This window comes from Leopardus geoffroyi, chromosome C2 (assembly GCF_018350155.1).
Source record: "Leopardus geoffroyi isolate Oge1 chromosome C2, O.geoffroyi_Oge1_pat1.0, whole genome shotgun sequence".
Lineage (NCBI taxonomy): Eukaryota > Metazoa > Chordata > Mammalia > Carnivora > Felidae > Leopardus > Leopardus geoffroyi.
The window spans coordinates 60,580,883-60,603,004 of record NC_059333.1 but is presented as its reverse complement, the minus strand read 5'-3'; the positions used below and the strand labels follow the sequence as shown (position 1 = coordinate 60,603,004).

Below are 22,122 nucleotides of genomic sequence, written 5' to 3'. Positions count from 1 at the left end.
TCTAGAAATCCTGTCCTTATCTTTTTGTAACAGTCTTCTCTTGCTTCTGTTATTTTTCTGTTCATTCCTGTCTTCTTCTCTAATTTTGTTCCCTACTGTATCCCAACTCTGGATGTACCCTAAACAGTTACAACCTCCGGACCTAAGACTTCAAATCCCCTTAAGTGGACCACCGTCTCAAAATCAGCTTAGACCTTGTTACGTGGAAGAAGGGGGAAGAGGTATCTGGAAAGGGTGTGGAGCATAGTGAAGTTTGAGAAAGGGCTTTCTTCAGAACAGAAAAGATCACCGGGCAGCACTGGGGACTTGGCTAAAGCAGGTAACTAAAATCTTATGTGATACCAAAAATTGACAGATCAGATTGATCCAGACTTAAAACTTCTCATTGGAGAGACAAAGATACAAGAGATTTGAGGCTCATGTAAGACAGTAGCTGAATATCCATGCAGAGTAGGAAGGAGAGGACCTTTTAAAGGACTCCTAAGTTGGGAGGAGAAGACATATAGTGACTAAGGACTTGTTTAGGTGCTACACCAATCTAGTGGAGGAGGGGGAGCAAAAGAGGCCAATGGACAGGAGGCTGATGAGGGGAAAGGGGTTATCAGCTTTGGGGCTGAACAGTGGAAAATTCTCCGTGATGTAGTGCAGGATGACCATGTCGGTAGGTTGCTGAAGTACAATTGAGGGGAAGGCCATTGGAATATAGATCAAGCAAACCCTGAGGCTGAAATGTTGGTGAGTCTTCCTCAGAGATGTTGAAGTCACTTAGAATCAGGCAGATGCTTGAGTAGAACTGTGAGTTCTAGGGGAGCTCACCCAAAATGCCAACAGTTCACTATGATTTATAATTTATCCTCATCCTGATTTGATACACCGACTCATCTTTTTACTCCTGTGCATTCTGTTACTTTGATACTTAAGCTTTCTAAACATTTTCATTGATTCTCTATTCTTGAACCTTCAGTGATTCTGCATGCCATCCAATGAAACTCTGTAAATTCTAGATGGGTGTTTAAGTCTCTCTGTCAATCTACCTGTAGTATCAGTCAACCTGTAACAGCCCCTTTGCTGATACTCTGTGTGACTCCTGTCAGGCTGGTCTCCTTCCCATCTATCTTACCTTCACTTTGACTTACACTGATCTCCCCCCCCCCCCCAACAGCCTGGAATATCATTCCTCTCTGGTGTGTATGGGGGGGGGGGGGGAGGGTCGATCCAGATCCTTCCCTTAAAGCTCAGCTTGAGATGCACCTCTCAGTGAATAGCTTCCCCTCACCCACCTCAACCACCTAATCCCATTTTATCTAATACTTTTTCTTTGGAATTATTTTGGCATTCATACACAACAGAAACAGCATCAAGCATTTGCTTATATACAGAGTGATGAAAAAAGAATTGGGCAGTTTCAAAAATATCTTACTCCTGAAACTATTATATATAAACATGCAGTTTGCACTTGAGGGTATATTAAGAACCTTGTGCTTGTACCTCCCAACGTTGAGGAAATTGGAGTCCATTGTAGCTGTTGTTTCTGCCATTGGGTGGACAATGGGATTGATGTGTGCTGTGGGACATGAGGAGCTCATATTGAGCATTTATAAGATCATGGGAATAATTGAGATAGTTCCTTTGCAAATTATATACTTGCATGTAACATAATTACTGAGTAACTTTACTATTCAAGTAACTCTGTTCAGGTTTTCAGGTTTTCTATGTAATCACCCTGCATTACTTTAGAACTATGAGTTTTTTCTTGCACACATGGCATATGAAACAATAAATAGATAGGTAGGTAGATCAAAGTGAACTCTCTGAAAAGTCACTTTTAGTTTTGTTTTCCCCTTAACATCCACTAAGGTAGTAGGAACAAAGCTCGCCTTCAATCCTTCAACCAACTTACTTAAAGAATAAGTTGTTAAGTTGACACTGTTTGTTTTAGTGAAATATAACTTAAGATAAACCTCTTCCATTTCTCACATATTTATTTTGAAAGAAATGGTAAAGATGTAATATTTTAAACAAGGAATACAGACAATCTCTAATCCTTAGTATCATCTATTTTTTCCCCAAATTTTCATTTTAAGTGATATCCCAAACACTTGCTTTGTCAGAGCTGAGCAGACATTTCTCTTTACTCCCTTCCTTGTAAGTTATCGGTCTGTGCCCTTCTTTAGTACCCAAATCAGTCTTCCCTATCTCCAAGTTCTCTAGCTCCTTTGATAAGAATCTGTACAAATTCTAACTCACATGAGATGACATACCATACAGAGTTCTTTCTTTCATTCATAGCCTGAGGAACTGAGTCTACGATCTGGGTTTGTTTACTTTTTGTTTGTGAATGTTGGTTTAAAAACTGAAAGTTGATCTATTTTATTTGCACATTATTTACATATATATGTATATAGCATATACACACCTACAGAATATGTGAAATTCATCATGCTGTCTTAGAATGTTAAAACCTTAAAGGGAAGGACTATATGCCCAGCGAATTGTGACCGTCTACTGAATGGCATATATACCATCATAAATTTGGGCACATCAGAGACCAAGAAATAATGTGGGAAACAGATCTCTCCCGAGTGACCTCATAATGAGTGAATGATATTTTCTTTATTTTAACCCTGATTAGATCGTGTTTTCTTCTGATTCCTATCTTTTCCTGTGTGTTCTATTTTCCACATCTTTTTCAAATTACCTTTGGCTTTTCAGTTTTATTCCTCTGTTTCTAATTCAAACTTAATATATGAAATCCTTGAGAATTTAAAAGGTAAAGTCCCTGGCAAATTTTGGCAGAGGTACTACCAGTTTTTCCATGAAGAGCAAGAGGAAAAATCATTTCCAAAATAGGTCAGGCAACAATATAAACTTTGGGAAAGTTTAGCTTTTTAAAATAAATCCTGCATGTATTCCTTTTTTCAACAAACATTTATGGGGCATCTGTTACATGTACTGGGGGTTTCATGCATGAAAAGGACAAAAATGTCTGCTCACATTCTACTTAGGGGAGACAATAAATGGTAAAATATAAGGTCATAAGTGCTACAGAGAAAGAGCAGAGAAGGAGAATAGGGAGAGCCACAAGGAGGGTGGTTACCTTCCTTTCATGTAGTGTAGTTCGAGAAGGACTTAGGATGAAGGTGATATTTGAGTAAAGACTTCAGGAGGCAAGGGAAAGAGTTGTTTGGCTATCGAGGGAGAGCAGTTCAGCAGAGGGGAAACAAGTGCAAAGGCCCTGAGGTGGGACCATGCTTGGCATATGTAAAGAGGAATGAACCAGTACATCACTGTGGCTGAGGTTGAGTGAGCAATGGGATGTAGCAAACAAGAAGGTTGGAGAGTTCACCAAGGGCCTCATGGTACAGGACCATGAAGCACATTGGAAGGACTTTGACTTTTATTCTGAGTAAAATACAGAACAATTGAAGAGGTTGGTTTTTTTTTTAATGTTAATATTTATTTCAGAGCGAGCACGAGTGGGGGAGGGGCAGAAAGTGAGGGAGACACAGAATCCACAGCAGGCTCCAGGCTCCGAGCTGTCAGCACAGAGCCTGATGTGGAGCTCGAACCCACAAACCGCGAGATCACGACCCAAGCTGAAGTCAGATGCTCAACCGACTGAGCCGCCCAGGCGCCCCAAGAACAATTTAAGAGTTTTGAGTGGAGTTATGTTATGGCTTTCATTTTTTTTTTTTTTTTTTTTTTCAACGTTTATTTATTTTTGGGACAGAGAGAGAGCATGAACGGGGGAGGGGCAGAGAGAGAGGGAGACACAGAATCGGAAACAGGCTCCAGGCTCTGAGCCAGCAGCCCAGAGCCCGACGCGGGGCTCGAACTCACGGACCGCGAGATCGTGACCTGGCTGAAGTCGGACGCCCAACCGACTGCGCCACCCAGGCGCCCCATATGGCTTTCATTTTAAAGGGACTATCTGCTGTGATGGGAGACTATCACAGAAAACCTGTCAGGAAATTGCAGTGCCTTGGACCAGGTGATAGCAGTAGAGGTGACCAGAAGGGGTCAGATCCTGGATATAGTTTGAAAATAGAGTCAACAGATTTCCTGACCAATTGGATGTGGGGTAAGAGGGAGAGACTATGTTCAAGAAGGACTACAGGGTTTTCATCCTGAAAACTAAAAAAGTGGAATTGTTACTACCAGGTGTGGAGGAAAGCAAGTCTGTGGGGAGGGGGAAAGTCAGGGATTTAGTTGTAAAATAAATTATTTTTTGTTGTGCAGATAAATGAAAATATGAACACAGTTTGCCCAGCTCCACCAATCCCATGAATTGGGCCACGTTTTACTGTTGAATTAAAACATTCTGGATGACTACCGTTCAGTGGTTCTATCCCAATTTTATTGAGCCTATAGTTTGTTTAACATATGATGGGAGGTTCATTTCAGGGGTAGTAATTTAAGGAAGTATAGCTACTCTGCCTCTGGTTCATATTCATATGCAAATCCTAGTGGCGTTGGAGCTAATAAAATATTCTATTTTTTATTTGAAATAAAATATCCAGGTGTCAGGATCCCATCACTAATGCTCTAAACAAAAATTATCTACAGTCTAAATAATCTTTTGTTCAAATATAAGCATTGTGAATACCTGTTAAAATTTGGCAAAATATTGTAGTTAATTTCATGTTTAAAAAATGAAATTATTTGGGGTGTTTACACCTTAGAGTTCCTTCAAAAATGGAAAAATGGAAGTATTTTAGTAGTTGGTAGAAAATCAGTTTCATGAGCAGGAGAAAAATTCTTTAGCCCTGGACAAAGTTGTTGTCATCTTAATGGATTTCTTTTTTCTGTTATATTAAAGAGGGTGGAGAAAGCCTCAGAATTTGCAGTTTCAAAAGCATTCTCTGCTAGAAATTCTGATTTATCCAGAAGGCTTTGGAGCCATATCATAGATTTGGAAACACCTGAGCAAATAGAGGATCATGATGAAGTCTATGCAGAAGGTAAGAGAATACGTTTTTTGCTGCAATGTTAACAGTTCTTTAGAATACAGTTTATTAAAGCATAACCTGTAATGCATTTCAAAGTACAGAATGGAAACTTTTCTTTCTCTTGCTGTTAGTTTTTGTGTCTTTCTATCTTCCTGAAACTAATCTACTCTGGAGTAAACTCCAGTATTACAAGTAGTGCTCTATTTAAGGCCCATTTTGTCTCCTGAAATAGAACCACATTCAGAGGCAGTTTGATATGGCACAGCTAACTGGTGAGTGCTGTAAGGTATTAGTCCTGTTACACAGAGGGCAGCATGATAACTTCATCTAGTATTATGAGATAATTTGACCGCTAGTTTGTAAATCCACTTTATTCCTTATGAAGAGAGTCTAAACCTGATCTAACCTCCCTACCTTCCCAAAGCATTTACTCCTCTGGAATTTAGTATTTTAGTTTCTCATGCTCTGAGAAACTCTAGCACTTAGGGATGAAGAGATCAGGAGGAACCAGCAAAGAAGACTGGAAAGGAGAGGCCACAGAGGTAGGAGGAAAGTCAGAGTGGCCATCTCCTGGAAGCCAGCTTCCATTTGGATTATCTATGTTTCCATTTATTCAGATTATGTCTTCGTTCAAAAAACATATATATAATTATTCCTTTATATGTATGATTATTTGTATATATAATTTATTTATAATGAAAATTTATACATTTGTAACAAAATATATATTTATTTTATATATTATATACATGTCAATATATATATACAATTAGTACTCTGAGCCAGGTACTGTTTTAGATACTGGAGGAACAGGTTATGAACAAGAGAGGCAAAGCCCTTGCTTTCATGGGGTATATGTTTTAGTGTGAGAATAAAGAAAACTGAAAGAATTATTAGGTAATGATAAATCATTCCAGTTTTCGCCTGAATAATAAGAAGGAGCCAGCCAACTGGTGATGGAGGAAGGGCATCCCAGACAGAGGGAAAGGCAGCATCAAGAGTTGAAGTACAGACAAGCTTGGTGTGCTTAAGGCACTGAAGGAAGAGCAGTGTGGCCGGAGCTTCCCAATGAAGATGAGCTTGCAGGAGTGAGCAGAAGACATATTACATAGGGCCCTTATAGGCCTGGGAAAAGAATTTAGACTTTATTCTGAGTATGAAAAGACATTGAAGGGTTTTAAGCAGAGGTTTAGCAGCACAGTATTTGAATTATATGAAGAATGGATCATAAGGAAGAAAAGGAGGGAAAAGGGAGACAAGTGGGAGGCTGTTGCAGTGGTCTGGGTGAGCTGTAATGGCACTTGATCTTGGTGGTTGGTAGTATTGGAGATGGAGAAAGGAGACTGATTCAGAAATTGGCACGGCTACATCTTGCCCACCCTATCTCCTAACCCACTAGTGGGAATGCAGAAAATAGTGTTTACTTACCCCATTTCCCAAGCTCCCTTTACCATGAAACTCTTTTTATCCTGAAACCCATATTCATATCTTGAAGAATTAGTGATACACATTAGAAAGTACTAGTATACGGACAGAACATGGTTTTCAAAGGTTTATATCCTTTTTTCTTTTCTCATCAACCATCTGTTAATATTCAATAAGAACCAACGTTCTGAGGAACATTTCTTTGAGAAATTATGCTTAATGTAGCCTTAGAGCCTCTGATTCAACATGAGGTATTCCTACAGTTGAACCCTCTAAGAGAAGTTCCCTTTCTTTTTTCTTTTGGGGCACTTCATAGTAAATCCCTGTTTACTAATGAATGACATTTAGCAGATCTGAGTTAGTCTACACATAAATTATTATACACATAACTGCATGTATTACTGTACACAGGGTTACTCAGTAAATATCTGTCCCCTTTCTCTTCCTGCCTCTGAAAGCCAGTGATATTTGTTACGAGTATACTTTTCACACTTAGTTTCTACTACCTTGATTCATTTTTTTCTGTCTTATATGATATGCATTGCTAGCTGTATTAAATGCCTTTTGGCATCATTTCATGTAATAAACATTCCATTCTCTCAGAGCTGTGTGATAATGGTACACAACGATGAAGATAGTGGTGAAATATATACTTTTCCTTTTTGAAAGCCCTCTGACCTACCCATAGAGCTGTCTGATAATGACGATAGTGATGAAGGTCATGCTAAAGTAGACATTTTCTTCCATACCTATCTATTTAAGAAGATTTTTTGAATATCACTAGGAACTTGGCTGCCAGGATGTCACACTGTTTGATTTTCCTCTTACCTCAATGGGCCTCTCCTTCCTAGTCTGCTTTCCTGGTTCTGCTTCAGCTCTTTAGCCCCTAAACACTGGAGGTGTTCAGAGCTTATTCCTGGAACCAGTTCTCTATCCATCTTCCTCCTTCGGCGATCTTGTCCACTTCTATGGCTTTAAATACTGTCTGTATGCTGGCAACACCCACATTTATTTCTTCATCTTGGACCTCTTCCCTGAAATCGAGAGTGATATAGCCAATGCCTCTTTGACATTCTTATTTGACATTTCTTGTTTGTATGTCTCATAAGCATTTCAAACCAAACTAGTCTAAAACTGAGTCCCTGATCTTCTCTCCAAACCTGCTTTGCCCTTGGCCTTCCTTGTCTCAGTAAATGGCATCTCCATTTTTACAGTTGCTTAGGCCAAAAACCTTATAGATTTCTTTCTCTCAATTCCCATATCATATATCGGCAAACCAATTCCACCTCAAAGCATTACTTTCTAAAATTGGACCATTTTTAATACTTCCACTCTAGGTCCGGGCTCCTATCACTTTTTTCCTAGATTATTGCAATTGTCTTTGAATTGGTGTCGCCTACTTCTATGCAAGGGATTTTCAACCTCAGCACTATGGATGTTTTGGGCCAGATAATTTTTTTTTGTGGGGGCTGTCTTGTGCATTGTTGGATGTTTAGCAGCATACCTGGCCTCTGTTACCCTAGTTGTGATAACCAAAAATGGCTGTAGACATTGCCAAATGTCTACTCGGGGGCAGGATCACCCCTGGTCTAGAACTACTGCTCTAAACCTGATCCCCATGTTACCTCTTTACTTCGTCTCCTACATTCCCCCTTCACTCACTCCTTTCTACACTGCCTCCTTGCTATTTCTCCAATATTCTAGACATTCTCTTCCGTGGGGCCTTTGCACTTGCTTTCTCTCTGCATGGAATAATATTGCCTTACATGTCCATATGGCTCACTCCTTCACTTTCTTCTCTTCTTTGCCCAAATGTCTTCTCAAGGAGGCCTTCTTTGACCCCTTCCCCCCAGTTTAAAACTATCAATACCTACCTTCCATTTCTTGTACATCATTTCTCCTTTTTCTGCTCTGTTTTTCTGATTTACTTATTGTCTCTCTTCTCTAATTAGAATGTAAACTTCATTGGCGATAGGTTTTATTTGTCCTGTTTTGTTTGCTGCTCTATTCACAGCATCTAGTACAGTACTTGACACATTAGATGCTCAATTAATATTTACTGAATGAATGAAAACAGTGAATGAAGAAAGTCTCTGAAGTAATTGAAATATTAAAAAGATTTTTTGTTTCACTGATAGCTCAGGAGCTAGTCAACGACTGGTTAGACACCAAACTTAAGCAAGAACTAGCAAATGATGGTGAAGATGCTAAAGACACGGTATCAAATATCCCTTCTGTGCCGGAAGCCAGTGGGCATTCGAAATATGACAGGTTTGATGGTAAGAACTTGTCTGATTGTTTTAAGCTTTAACATCTAATAAATGTATCTAAGAAATCTTTTTAATTGTTTGGAATAATGATATATTATTTGACTTTTCTGTGTTTTTGCTTAGTTTTATAATTAGCTTTAATTTTTCTTGGTTCAATTAAATTACTTACCTGTATCCTCAGTAAATTCATAGTGTTTTTCAAATTAAAAGTATTGTTTGTAATTCTTCTTTTGATTATAATAGTAATGCATGCTATTTGAGTGTCTTCCCATGTATTGTTGAATGACTCCTTACTTTGATAGGGGCTACATTTAAACATTCTTGTATCATTTTAAAAAATTTTTTCTATTTTTGAGAGAGAGAGACAGAGAGAGAGAGAGTGCACACAAGCCAGGGTAGGAGGCAAAGAAAGAGGGCCAGGGAGAATCCCAACTGTCATCGCAGAGCCTGACACAGGGCTCAATCTCATGAACTGTGAGATCATGATCTGAGCCAAGATCAAGACACTTAACTGACTGAGCCACCCAGAAACCCCTAAACATTCCTTTATCATTTTATATTTATGAAATGCTTCATATATCTTTATAAGAGAGCTTATTGCTTGTGCACAGAGCCAGTTTGTGAGGGTTCCTCAAATGTACTCAGAATTTGATATTATTTTCTTCAGCATAAAGGTAGGCCTGGTGATGGTGGTGGCAGATCCTCATGTGTGACTCAGACACCCTGGGTAAACTCACCTGGCGGCATTTTTCTTGTTTAGGGCTCTACAAAATCAACAAAGTCCCCAGCCCAGGAATCACAAAGTCATGAGCTCTTAAAGTTAGAGGAATCCTTCAAGATCAGCTAATCTGATCTCTCCTCTTCACCCCCTCAGACAGAGATCCTTCTATAGTATCCCTAACATGGAGTGATATAATCTCTGCCAGTAGAGGAACGCCTGGGTGGCTCAGTCGGTTGAGTGTCCAACTTTGATTCAGGTCATGATCTCACGGTTTGTGAGTTCAAGCCCTGTGTCAGGCTCTGTGCTGAAAGCTGAGAGCCTGGAGCCTGTTTCCAATTCTGTGTCTCCCTCTCTCTCTGCCCCTCCCTCACTTGCACTCTGTCTCTCTCTCTCAAAAAGAGATAAACATTTTTAAAAAATATTAAAAAACAAAACAAAACTCTGCCAGTACAGCTCCCAGGATAGGAGGAGCCCATTTCAGCCGTTGTGAGGCTCTACTCCTCACACATTCTCTCTTGGGAATTTGTCCTGTATAACTTTTACCCTTTAGTACAACAGAAAATAATATCATGTTCCCTTTCCCAAGAAAACTGTTGTTTGTTTGTTTGTTTGTTTTGTGGGTGATATAATCATATCTGATCTCATATACTTCAATGTTCCTAGCTTAAATACACCAGTTCTCTCAACAGTTCTTTATGTCACATCATTTCTAAATCTCATTATCCTGGTTGCCACCTTCTGGATGTTTTCTAATTCATTAATGTCATTACTAAAGTGAGGCATTTCCATACTTCATATTTATTCTGAAGCATATATGGAATATAGTGAAACTATTACTTCCTTTCATATGGTGCTAATAGATATATTTCTTAGACTGGCAATTTTCATCTAGTATCATACCATCCCTCACACATCTTTTGCTTGTAGAGTGTTCTGTTTTCCTCATTTTTTAGATCAAAACTGAACAAAGGTATTATGGAGCCATTAAAGAGGATATTAACAAAAATATTGATTAATGTGATTATCTCAATAGACACAGAAGTACTTAACAAAATCTAACATCCAATCCTAATGAAAACTCTCAGCAAATTAGTAATAGAAGGTAAATTTCAACCTAACAAAGGTCATTTACATAAGATGTACAAAAAACAAACACCAAAATGACAAATATAAATCATATCTTGTCAGGAATTACACCTAATGTAAATGGATTAAATACTCCAAATAAAAGATGAAGATTTTAAAATATGAACTATATGCTGTCTGCAAGTTACACAATTTAGATTCAAAGACACAAATAGATTGAAAGTAAAATTCTGGAAAAAGATATACTGTGCAATTAGTAACCAAAAGAAAGTGAGAACAACTTAGTAATATCAGAAAAAATAGACTTTAAGATAAAAAAATTGTTGGGGCACCTGGGTGGCTCAGTTGGTTAAGCCTCTGACTCCTGATATTGGTTCAGGGCATGATCTCACAGTTTGTGAATTCGAGCCCCGCATCAGGCTATGTACTGGCAGTGCAGAGCCTACTTGGGATTTTCTCTCTCCCTCTCTCTCTTTCTCTCTCTCTGCCTCTCCCATGCTTGCTCTCTCTCTCTCTCTCTCTCAAAAATAAATTAAAAAAACCTTTTATTAGAGGGATGACTGGGTGGCTCAGTTGGTTAAGTGTCTGACTCGATTTCAGGCTCAGGTCATGATCTCATGGTAGTGAGATGGAGCCCCGCATCAGGCTCTGCACGGGGCATGGAGCCTGCTTAAGAGTCTCTCTCTCCCTCACCTTCTGCCCCTCCCCCACTCGTGCTTGCTCTTTCTCAAAAAAAAAATTGTTACTAGGGACAAAGAAGGGAGTTTTATAATGATAAAGGGACAAGTATAAACATACATACACCTAACAAAAAAGCCCCAAAATATATGAAGCAAAAACTGACAAAGTTGAAGGGAGAAATAGATAATTCAACAATTCTCCAAATTATTTGGAAACCTCATACCCCATTTTCAATAATGTATGGAACTAAACAGAACATCAACAAGAACGATGTTCACTATCCCTAGTCATCAAGAAAATGCAAATTAGAACTACTTTGAGTAACCACTACATACCTAATAAAATGGCATGTATCCGAAGACTGATGACACCAAGTATTGGTGAGGATGTGGAGTAACCGGAACATTCCTGTACTGCTCATGATTGTGTGAAATTGTATAACCGCTCTGGAAAACAGTTTGACAGTTTTTTAAAAAGTTAAACAGATACTTATACGATCAAGCCATTCCACTCCTAGGCATTTTCCCAAGAGAAAAGAAAGCATATGTTCATACAAAAACTTGTACACACATGTTTATAACAACTTTATTTGTAATAGCCAAAATCTGGAAACCACCCAAATGTCTATCCCTGAATAAATAAACAAATCATGGTATACCCATACAGTGGAGTACTAATCAGCAATAAAAAGTGATAAACTATTGATATAACATGAATCTCAAAAATAATTATGCTGAGTAAAAGAAGGCTGACGAAAAAAGTACAGAGTGTATGATTTAATTAATACAAAATTCCAGAAAATGTAAATTTATAGTGTGAGAAAGCAGGTCTGTGGCTGCCTGGGATAAGACAGAGAACGTGGGGAGGAGTGGGAGGAAGAGCTTGCAAATCAGCATGAGGATCCTTTTGGAGCTGACAGACATGTTCCTTATCTTGGTTTTAGTGATGGTTTTACTGGTAGATGTATATGTCAAAACTTATGGTAGGCTTTAAATATTTACAGTTTATTGTATGTCAATTATACCTCAATACAACCATTTAAAAAAAAAAAAAAGCAACGGACGGGGCAGTTGGCTGGCACAGTCGGTGGAGCACATCACTCTTAACCTCAAGGTCGGGAGTTCGAGCCCCATGTTGGACGTGGAGCTTACTTAAAATAAAAAAATGTAAAAAAGAAGCAATAGAGTCTTCAAGGATGTTTAGACTGAAATAGTATCTTTTACGTTTGGCAATGAAGGAATCTTTAGTGACTTGGGGAGGGAAGATTTGTCATTTTTCCTCTCAGCAGAAGGTAGTTAATTGCTGAGGGCTGTACTCACCCAATTGGCATTATCAGTTACTGTTTATTAAACACCCACAGCTTTATATTTTTATTATACCAAGGTTATTTATTTAAATATGGAAATTGTACTAAATTTTTTTTCCCTTTTTTTGTTCTTGCTCTGTCTCCCCCAGAGTTATGTGGCTATTTGGAGGAAGAAGAGGAAAGTACCACTGTTCAAAAATTTATAGACCATCTGCTCCATAAAGAAGTGGTGGATTCTGGAATGTTGGAAGATCTTGGAATGAATGGAAACCAAGACAAGCAGCAGCAGAAGGATCCTCGCCTTACCATGGAGATGAGACATAAGCAGGTGGGAGGGAAAAACAAAATTAAAATGGGTAACAGGAAGCAATCTTTGTGTAGCACATTTAATAAGCTTAAATAAAGACTTAGGCTTTATTATGAAAAAGGGTGCCATCTGTGGTTTGGTTAGAAAGAATAAAAATAAAATATAAGAACTTCAGAAGAAAAATAATGCTCATAAACTGAGAACAGGAAACAATTTAAGAAAACCAAAAAAGAGAACAATTGATTTTGAACAATGGAGTGGTGAACTAAACTTTGTATTAGTTTGTATGTGAAATTTTCTATTATAAATATGTAGATTGGTTTTGCTTGAATTTGGTTTTTGAACTGTGACATCAATATATTAATATCATGAATATTCTAGTGAGTGTTATAATGATAATTCTTTTCCAGACAACTGAAAAATTCACTCATTTTGTGATTATAATTTGAAAGGGAGGACAGATCTGAATTAAATCTAGTTCAGCTGTTTTGAATTAGAAAGGCATATGGGAACTTTCTTTTCTTCAAAGGGAATAAATAGTGGGTTATAGGAAAAAGATGCATCTCCACTCTTTTTAGGGGAACTTTAGGAAATCACAATGACCAAGTCTTTTCCACATGTCCAGAACTAAGACTGAACTAAAATAATTGCATATACATTTTATGCTACCTTTTTATAACTCTGAATTTCTGATTGTTTTAAATTATTAAGATGTGCGTAATCAGCACTGGAGATATTAGAAAAATGGGTAGAAGTATGATCCTTTTGGGTTTGTGAAAAAAGGGAGGAGAGAAGGTTTAATAAGAGATTGCCAATATCTGGAAGTCTTCTCATAAGTGGAGAGTAAGGTGAGGGTAAAGGTAAGTGACCTAGGAGGGAAAGGAGCACTCCCGTACTTACAGTTAGCCAAGCCTCTACAGAATCAGTATGCTTGAAAAATTGACTGTGCCTATTCAGAAATACCTGTGAAATTCATGGTTTTGATTTCCAAATAAGAGCCAGAATCATTGATATATTTAAATAATGATAAAAATGAATAAAGGGTAGGGGGCGCCTGGGTGGTTCAGTTGGTTGAGCATCCAGCTCTTGATTTGGGCTCAGGTCACGGATTGAGCCCTGCGTATGACTCCATGCTGAGACTGGAGCTGCTTAAGATTCTCTCTCTCCCTCCTTCTACCCTTCTCCCCTACTCGCTCTTGTTCACTCTCTCAAATAAAAAAAAATTTTTTTTTTAAATAAATAAAGTGTGTGGTGTTCTTAAAGCAGTTTATCACTGTTCTATCCTTCACAATGTAGCCTCCCCCAAATATCCATATTCTTTCTTAAATTATAATCAGCCTGCAGACCGGGCCCAAATGAACAGCAGTAGTGTATATCTTGGAAAACTGTAGGGGTCAGAAATTATTACTAAGTAAGCATCCAGAATGTGGCATCTGACCCATTAGATTTTCAACTTTTCCGTGATGCAAATCATTCCCAGACTCTTTGGGAGTCCTCCTACCTGACTTCATCTAGACTTTTGAATTGGTTTGTACCCAGTAAACATGAATTCTTCCTATTTTTCTGATAAACAGTGGGCTTCTGGGCCAGAATGTTTCAAACTGGGCATATTGTGAACTTGAAAATGTATTCTAAGCTTTTGCATATCCTTTTCTACTTGAAAGGCTGCATTTGTTGTATTCTTGTTGTATTCTCTTTAAGGTAAAAGAAAATCGCCTAAGACGTGAGAAAGAACTAGAGCGCCAGAGAATTGAAAAGACCCTGAAAAAATCAGCGTTGTTAGAGGCTCAGTATTTGGTGCAAGAAGAGAAGAGAAAGAAGGCTCTGGAGGCCAAGAAAGAGGAGGAGGAGATTCAAAGGGAGATGGTAAAGCTGCGGAGGGAGATAATTGAGAGGAGACGCACTGTGGAAGAAGCATGGAAAATGTAAGCCGGTCGTGGTGAGCAGTGTGGAGTTTTTTTGTTTAAGCAGTCATTTTGGAAGTACTCTAAAAAAAATGGACATTGTAATAGCAAAACACAAAAGAGAAATCACCCACCATTCCAGTATCTTAACAAATTATTTAACATTTTTCTGTTTCCTCTGGGTCTTGATCCCTTTACATACTTAAAGTACATTTAATTTGTTATTTTGCTTGTCATAATTAACATATTGCCCAGAGTCCTGAGGTCTGTGTATTACCCCACTGAGTTCCTAGACCATAGTTTATGTAATGACCTCCCCGCCCAACCTGATAAGCATTTCAACTCTTTCAGGTTTGTCACCATGTAATAATACAGTGAGCTTCCTTAAGCATAGAGCTTTTTATATTCTTAGGCATGTAATTACTGAGTTAAATGGTACAGGCCTTTAATGACTTTTGAAACATTGCCAAATTGCTTTCGAAATGCATTGTACTTATTTACACTATTGCTGGCAGTGGGCCAGATTAGCACACTCTTCTCAGCATTGGGGAGTACTATCACTTTCAGTATTTTTGCACTTTTAATAGGTAGTTTGTAGTAGTTAGTTTGTATTTCTTTCGTTACCTGTATATTTGCTCACTGTGCCTCAGCCTGTGTGAATTGTGTGTCTTACCTTCTGATAATCCTACAGAATCCTCATTGCCTTCCAGCCACTGATCAAGAACGGAAATATCTGACATAAGAGGAAAATCAAAATAGTCTTCACCGGATGTAGTACTATTATGTATCCTTATGCAGAAAATGAGCTTCCTAAATGAAATAAATAACTAATGTATTTATTCTGAGAAACAGCACTGATGCATAAATTGGAAAAACCTTGGAGCAACATGCCTCAAGTGACTGAATACTCAAAACTCAAAGGCTAGAAAGACCTATTAGATAATCCCTTCCACCCCACCAGCCTACACAGCTTTTCCCCCTGTGTTCTTGATTGCTCTCATTCTACCCAATTTAAAACAGCTCGGCAGTGGATGTGGGTGGGCTTCACTCTTCCAAGTGCCAGCCTCAGGCTTCCTCCAGATGCCATTCCTTTCAGAAAGCAATCAACAGTGTTTTAGGGAGTTTCTCGCTAAGGGCAACCTTACTTTTCAGATTGCTCTTCAACCCTGAAAAATGTAGGCAGACCTAAAATAAATTATGAAAACAGGTAACATTTGATTGTAACAGGATGCTCTGTTCAGAGTGGGCACTCATCAAATGTTCACTGACCACTCATTTCTTTTAAAAGTTAAAATCTTGTCAATGAGTCCAGCGATTCAGATAGTATGCTCTACTGCTAGCAGATGAACTGATTTTAAACGTTCTAGAAAGTAATTTGGCAATAAACAACAAGAGCCGTAAAAATGGTGTTATCACTTGACCTGGGAGTTCCAATCTTAGGAAAACTCTCCTAAGAAAATGATCAGAAATCCAGGCAAAGATTTGTGCACAAAGATTATTAATATAATATTTATGATCAACATTAATAAATATTAGAAAAATTGATAAAAATGGTGGTACAATCAGATATCACTGACATATTGTCAGTGTGCGTTTTCTGGGTGGAAATATAGATGGCTTTTATAGCTCTGGTGTTTCACAATGAGCAGCTATTATGTTCATAACATATTGTAATGTTATTTTAGAAAATCAGATCCATAGAACTGTATTTCTTTAAATGGCCACTATGATCTGCCGACAAGTGTCTAATATAACATTATTATGGCACCTGGAGAGAGTAAAATTTTATTATTGATAGACCTTTTTAATTTTTTTGTAAGCTATCCTAAATCTGCTTCCCTACATAGTTTCAAAGTATCTCCTCTAAGAAATCTTTAATTACAAAGGGAAAAATGGCAACTTTACACTGGAGAGGCCCCTTTAACCAAGTGATGGTCAACAGCACAAGTAATAAGATACAACATTGTGCATCCCCTGTATGTATAGGAGAATTAATGAGAGCATGTTTTATAGAGTATTCTGGCATCCCTCTCTCAGTTTGAGTTTCCACAACTGTGAAGTGAAATTCAGAAAGACCTGAGTTTTCACAGCTGGTTTGTGGGCCAAAGCACATAAATCCTGAGTCCTGACTAGGTGCTGTGTATACGACATCATCTTACACACATACATGTACACGTACTTTAGTACATGCCAGTAAGAAAGCAGTGGCTGTGAGCTTGCTTGAATTGGCAGGTGTGAGAGAGATGACCTGGGTGAGAAAGAATAGATGGGTGAGACAGGGGATGACCAGAGACATGAGCAACACATTTACTGAGAGATTCCTGTCACTTGTTGAAGGCCTTTTATTGTTATTCTATTTTTTCTCTTTTCAGCTGTTTTAGAATTAATATAAATTCCCTTCCCTCTTTACTCAAGAATACCTGATTCTTTTATTATTTTTTCCCCTAGAAGCCTTGTAAAAGCCTTGGAGTAAAATTCTCATCCCTTTCTTACCGAAGGTCCTTTTCTGTCCCTCCCTTAGAAGAAAGAGAACTTATGTCTACAGTAGAAAATACCTAGGAGTTGTTAACTCTCAAATTTTGATCAAAGTATCACTAAGTGGTAAACTCAGTAAAAATACTTTGCCAAAGGGGCGCTTGGCTGGCTCAGCCCAGAGAATGTGTGACTCATGATCTCAGGATGAGTTTGAATCCCACACTGGGTGTAAGAGATTATTTAAATAAATAAATAAATTTTTTGAAAACTTTACCAAAATATCTATAGGGCCTTCTATTTTTCAGAGTATAACAGTTTTATTTCATTTAGTGTATATTTTATAAAGGAGTAAACTAAGGCTCACACAAAAAAAAGAAAAATCATCCTACTATGGACTTTTAGAACTGGATCTAAAAATCTGTCTTCTGATGGAAAATTCAGTGTTCGTTCCACTATGGTAGGGTGTAATTGCCCATTGTTAAGTCTCTTGTTCCTACATGTATTTTTAAAATTGTTATTAACAGAGAGAAGAAAAAGCAGGAAGAAAATTCTCAAAAAAATACAGAAGAAAGCATCTTTCAAAGTGATCATATTCTGGATGAAGAAAAAATGGCGAAAGAAAGAAAGAAGAAACTGAAAGAGTTATTAATCCAGACTTTCAAGGAAAATCATCAGGTAGGAATTGTAACATACCTTTATTCAGCATAAATGACAGAGGGCTTTCTGTCAGAGATACAACAGTGTCACACTAAGCCCAACTGAGACCTCACTGCAAATACCAGAATTGCCCACACCACTATGCTGCCCAGCGGGCTTAGGGTCTGGGGCAGTGCTCCATTCCCTGGTCCCAGGGCTATTCTTATATGTACTCTGTGTGATCCTGGGAAGTCAGGTGTGAATTTGGGATGGCTTCCTAAATTATTACCCGTTTCAGAGTAGCATGGAACCACCAGTGAGGTCTCTGATAGGTTTCGAAAGCTCGGCTTCTACGGTCTTCTGGATTATTCAGAAGAATTACTCAGAAAGTCACTTGCTTTCTGGTAGCTATGATCTTAAAGCAAGATACACTTTTCCTTTTCATGGTCTGCATTTTCTTTTACTCTTTTCTCCCTCTCTTTTACTTTCACTTTTTGTAAAATTAACTGGTCAATTTTTTATTGACAAATGAGCATCTTTTCCAGGCCATTTGAGCATAAATTTGTTTCAGTGAAGTGGGATTCACAATAGTAGCATTTGAGGCTTAAAACATGTCAGGTGTGGAGCATCTGCGTGGCTCAGTCGGTTAAGCATTCGACTTTGGCTCAGGTCGTTATCTCACAGTTGGTGAGTTTGAGCCCCGCATTGGGCTGTGTGCTGACAGCTCAGAGCCTGGAGCCTGCTTTGGATTCTGTGTCTCCCTCTCTCTCTGCCCCTCCCCCGCTCACACTCTGTCTCTCTCTGTCTGTCAAAAATAAATAAATGTTAAAGTTTTTAAAAACATTTCAGGCGAAAGGGATTACTTGGAAGGTTTGTAAAATGAGAAGGTTGGATGAGAAAGATAAACATGGATATATTTTATGTCTTTTATAACACCCACCTATGGCTTTAGACTTTGCTGAAATTCAGCAAACAGTAGTGGAATGAATGCAGGAATGCATGGGTTTAACAAGAGAAAAGAGAATGTCAGGATGATATTGAGGAGTTTAATAAATGTAGGACAGATTTGCAAAAGCCCTGAAAATCAGAAACAGGAATTTGAATATAATATTGATAACTAGGATATGAGCAACAAAGTAAAGGAGTGTAAGCAATTAAAAAAAAGAAAGAGGGGAGCACCTGAGTGGCTCAGTCAGTTGAGCTCCAACTCTTGGTTTCAGCCCAGGTCATGATCTCATGGTTCGAGGGTTCAAGCGCCACATCAGGCTCTACACTGACAGTGCACAGCTTGTGTGGGATTCTCTCTCTCCCTGTCTCTCTTCCCCTCTCACTTCCCCAACTCACGTGCTCATTCTCTCTCAAAAACCAAAAAAAAAAAAAAACCTTAGACACATTTGATGGAGGCATTTTGGACTGATGGACAAAAAGTCATAATTGTTGAGATATAAACCAACAAGATTTCTGGTTAGGGTTTTGGCTTTAGGAATAGAGAGGGTAACATAGTGGGAGGAAATATTAAGAATTGGGATTAACATTTTGAGAAAGATTGGCAAGGACTCTTAGATGCTGCATCTTTCACAAGACAGATGGCATTGGTATGTCCTCCTAAAATAACAGTTCAGATTTCTGAAGGAAAATAGGAAAGGAGATGAGTACTCAGGGGGCCATCTAGAGAATGCGTGAGGAAAACGTGCCATAGTATAGTGTCCAACCAATGAGAGATTAATAAGACATGTGTTCTCTGTAAGCTTAAGTTTTAAATTTTATTGGAGTTCACTGTACAGGAAGAAATAATGTATGTTTTAGATAGAAGTGGCTAGATATAAATTTTAGACATATGTAAAGAGTTTTACGAAATTAATGGTCTACCTAAAATAGATTACTCAGGTTGTTTTTTTTTTTTTTTAAGTTTATTTATTTATTTTGAGAGAGAGAGAGAGAGAGAGAGAACGACCTGGGGAGGGGCTGAGAGAGAAGAGGACAGAGGATCTGAGGTGAGCTCTGAGCTGTCAGCGCAGAGCCCCATGGGGGGCTCAAGTTCACAAGCCATAAGATCATGACCTGAGCTGAAGATGGATGCTTAACCGACTGAGCCACCCAGGTGCCCCCAGATTACTCAGTTTTAAAAGGACCAGCCATGGGGTGTCTGGGTGGCTCAGTCGGTTAAGTGTCCAACTTTGGCTCAGGTCATGATCTGTGAGTTCAAGTCCCGCATCAGGCTCTGTGCTGACAGCTCAGAGCCTGGAGCCTGCTTTGGATTCTGTGTCTCCCTCGCTCTCTGCCCCTCCCCCACTCACGCTCTGTCCCTCTCCCTCTCTCAAAAATAAATAAACATTCAAAAAAAATTTTTTTAAAGGACCAGTCAGGAATTCCTGGGTGACTTAGTCAGTTGAGCATTGGACTGTTGATCTTGGCTCAGGTCATGATCCCAGGGTCATGGAATCAAGCCCTGAGTTTAGCTTGGAGCCAGCTTAAGATCTCTCTCTCTCCCCCTCTCCCTCTCCCTCCCTCTCCCTCTCCCTCCCTCTCCCTCTCCCTCCCTCTCCCTCTCCCTCCCTCTCCCTCTCCCTCCCTCTCCCTCTCCCTCTACCTCTCCCTCTCCCCCTTTACCCATCCCCCACATGCACACATATTCTCTCTTTAAAATTAAAAAATTAAAAAACGATCAGCCAGTATAATTTAAAAATTTGAGACTATGAATAAATGATCTCTACTTCACACAGATTCTGCTTAGTGATCCTATACTTTATTGTTTTTAAGTTATTTTGAAATAATTGTAGACATACAGAAAAGGTTGCAAAAACAGTACACAGAGTACCTGAATACCCTTCACCCAGCTTTCCCCAATGTTACCATCTTATGTAAGCATAGCATAAATATCAAAACTAGGAAATTAACCTTGGTACAACACCATTAAATACATTAACTAAACCACAGACCTTATTAGGATGTCACCAGTTTTTTCACTAATGTCCTTTTTTCTATTCCAGGACTCAGTCCATAATTCTACATTAGGGAATACCTAGGAGTATATATACCTAGGACTCAATCCATAATTCTGTTTCATTTAGTTGTCACATCTTCTTTGTCTCTTCCAGCTTTGTGACAGCTCCTCAGTCTTTCCTTCTCTTTTATGACCTTGACATTTTTTTAAGGGTACTGATCAGGTATTTTGTAGAATGTCTCTCAGTTGAGGTTTTCTGATATTTTCTCCTGCTTAGATTGAGATTATACATTTTTGGTGAGATTACTTAAAGAAGTGATGCTGTGCCCTTCTCAGTATCGTATCAGGGTGTACAAGTGTTAATATGCTAGGTTTCTATACTATAAAGTTACTATTTTTCCTTTGGAATGTCTTAGAAGAAATATTGTAAAACTATGCAAATATCCTGTTTCTTCTTAAACTTTCAGTTACTAATTTTGGCATCTATAGGTAGATAGATCTTGCCTGCAACATTAATGTATTTGTCTAATGATGATTTTGTATTTCCCTCATTTCTTTTCCATTTATTAACTGAAGTTCTTCTAGAAAGAAAACCTGTCCTTTCTCCCCAATTTATTTATTTATTCAATTACCTACTTTTATCAGTATGGGCTCCTAGATAGGTATTTTATTCTATGGGTTATAATCTATTATTGTTGTTTACTTTGTTACTCAAATTGTTCTTACTTTGGCCATTGGGAAATCTTTCAGGTTGACTTCTTTGTTCTTTCAAAATATTTCCATTGTTTTGGGGGCACTTCCTTTCTTTCTGGCACCATAGGACATTCCAGGCCCATCTTGTATTTTCCCTGTTCCAGCCCTGGAATGAACCACTTCTACACGGAACTCTGGTTTCTTTATTGGAGAATAGTATTTAGAAACCAAGATCTGAATAGTAGGTGCTCTCCGTGCTCCTGGGGTGTCATTGCTTGGCAGACAGAGCTGGGAAATATATGTGTGTGTAGTAACCCACGCATGCACCCACATTATTTGTATTTCTGTGTCTGCCTATCTGTATACATACTAAAATCCGTGAGTTCATACTGGTATCTCTAATTCCAGTGCAGTAACACGGGGGTCATGCTATTCTTCCCTCTTCCTTATTTATAACTTATTTCTATAACTGTCTGTATGTTTATTAAAATAATCATAAGTTCATAATGATACCTTCAACTCTAATCCAGCACCACGGGTTTCAGTATAGCCCCTCCCCCTTGCTGATTTAGAATTCCTTTTTCAGACAGTGAGAAACCTGACACCCATTATCAAAAATCTATTTACTTATTCTAATATGCTATAGAAGTAGTTTCAGAATTGCCAACCCATACTGCTATGTAAACAAATATACTAACCAGAGTATAGTATTTGTACATTATCTT

At 38.4% G+C, this 22,122-nt stretch overlaps 1 protein-coding gene across 4 annotated transcripts in view; it reads left to right on the top strand.

Annotated features, from left to right (window-relative positions):
- The window catches only part of CCDC191 (coiled-coil domain containing 191), a 90,256-nt gene that overhangs the window by 4,604 nt on the left and 63,530 nt on the right, over positions 1-22,122 (top strand). For 2 of the 4 annotated variants that reach the window (XM_045502092.1, XM_045502091.1), the window contains exons 3-7: positions 4,820-4,961; positions 8,513-8,653; positions 12,588-12,766; positions 14,447-14,670; positions 17,649-17,799. In XM_045502092.1, coding sequence (XP_045358048.1) covers positions 4,820-4,961; positions 8,513-8,653; positions 12,588-12,766; positions 14,447-14,670; positions 17,649-17,799 — 837 coding nt within the window. Of the gene's footprint in view, positions 1-4,819; positions 4,962-8,512; positions 8,654-12,587; positions 12,767-14,446; positions 14,671-17,648; positions 17,800-22,122 lie in introns of those variants that run through there. The other 2 variants (XM_045502094.1, XM_045502093.1) reach the window with 2 other exon arrangements.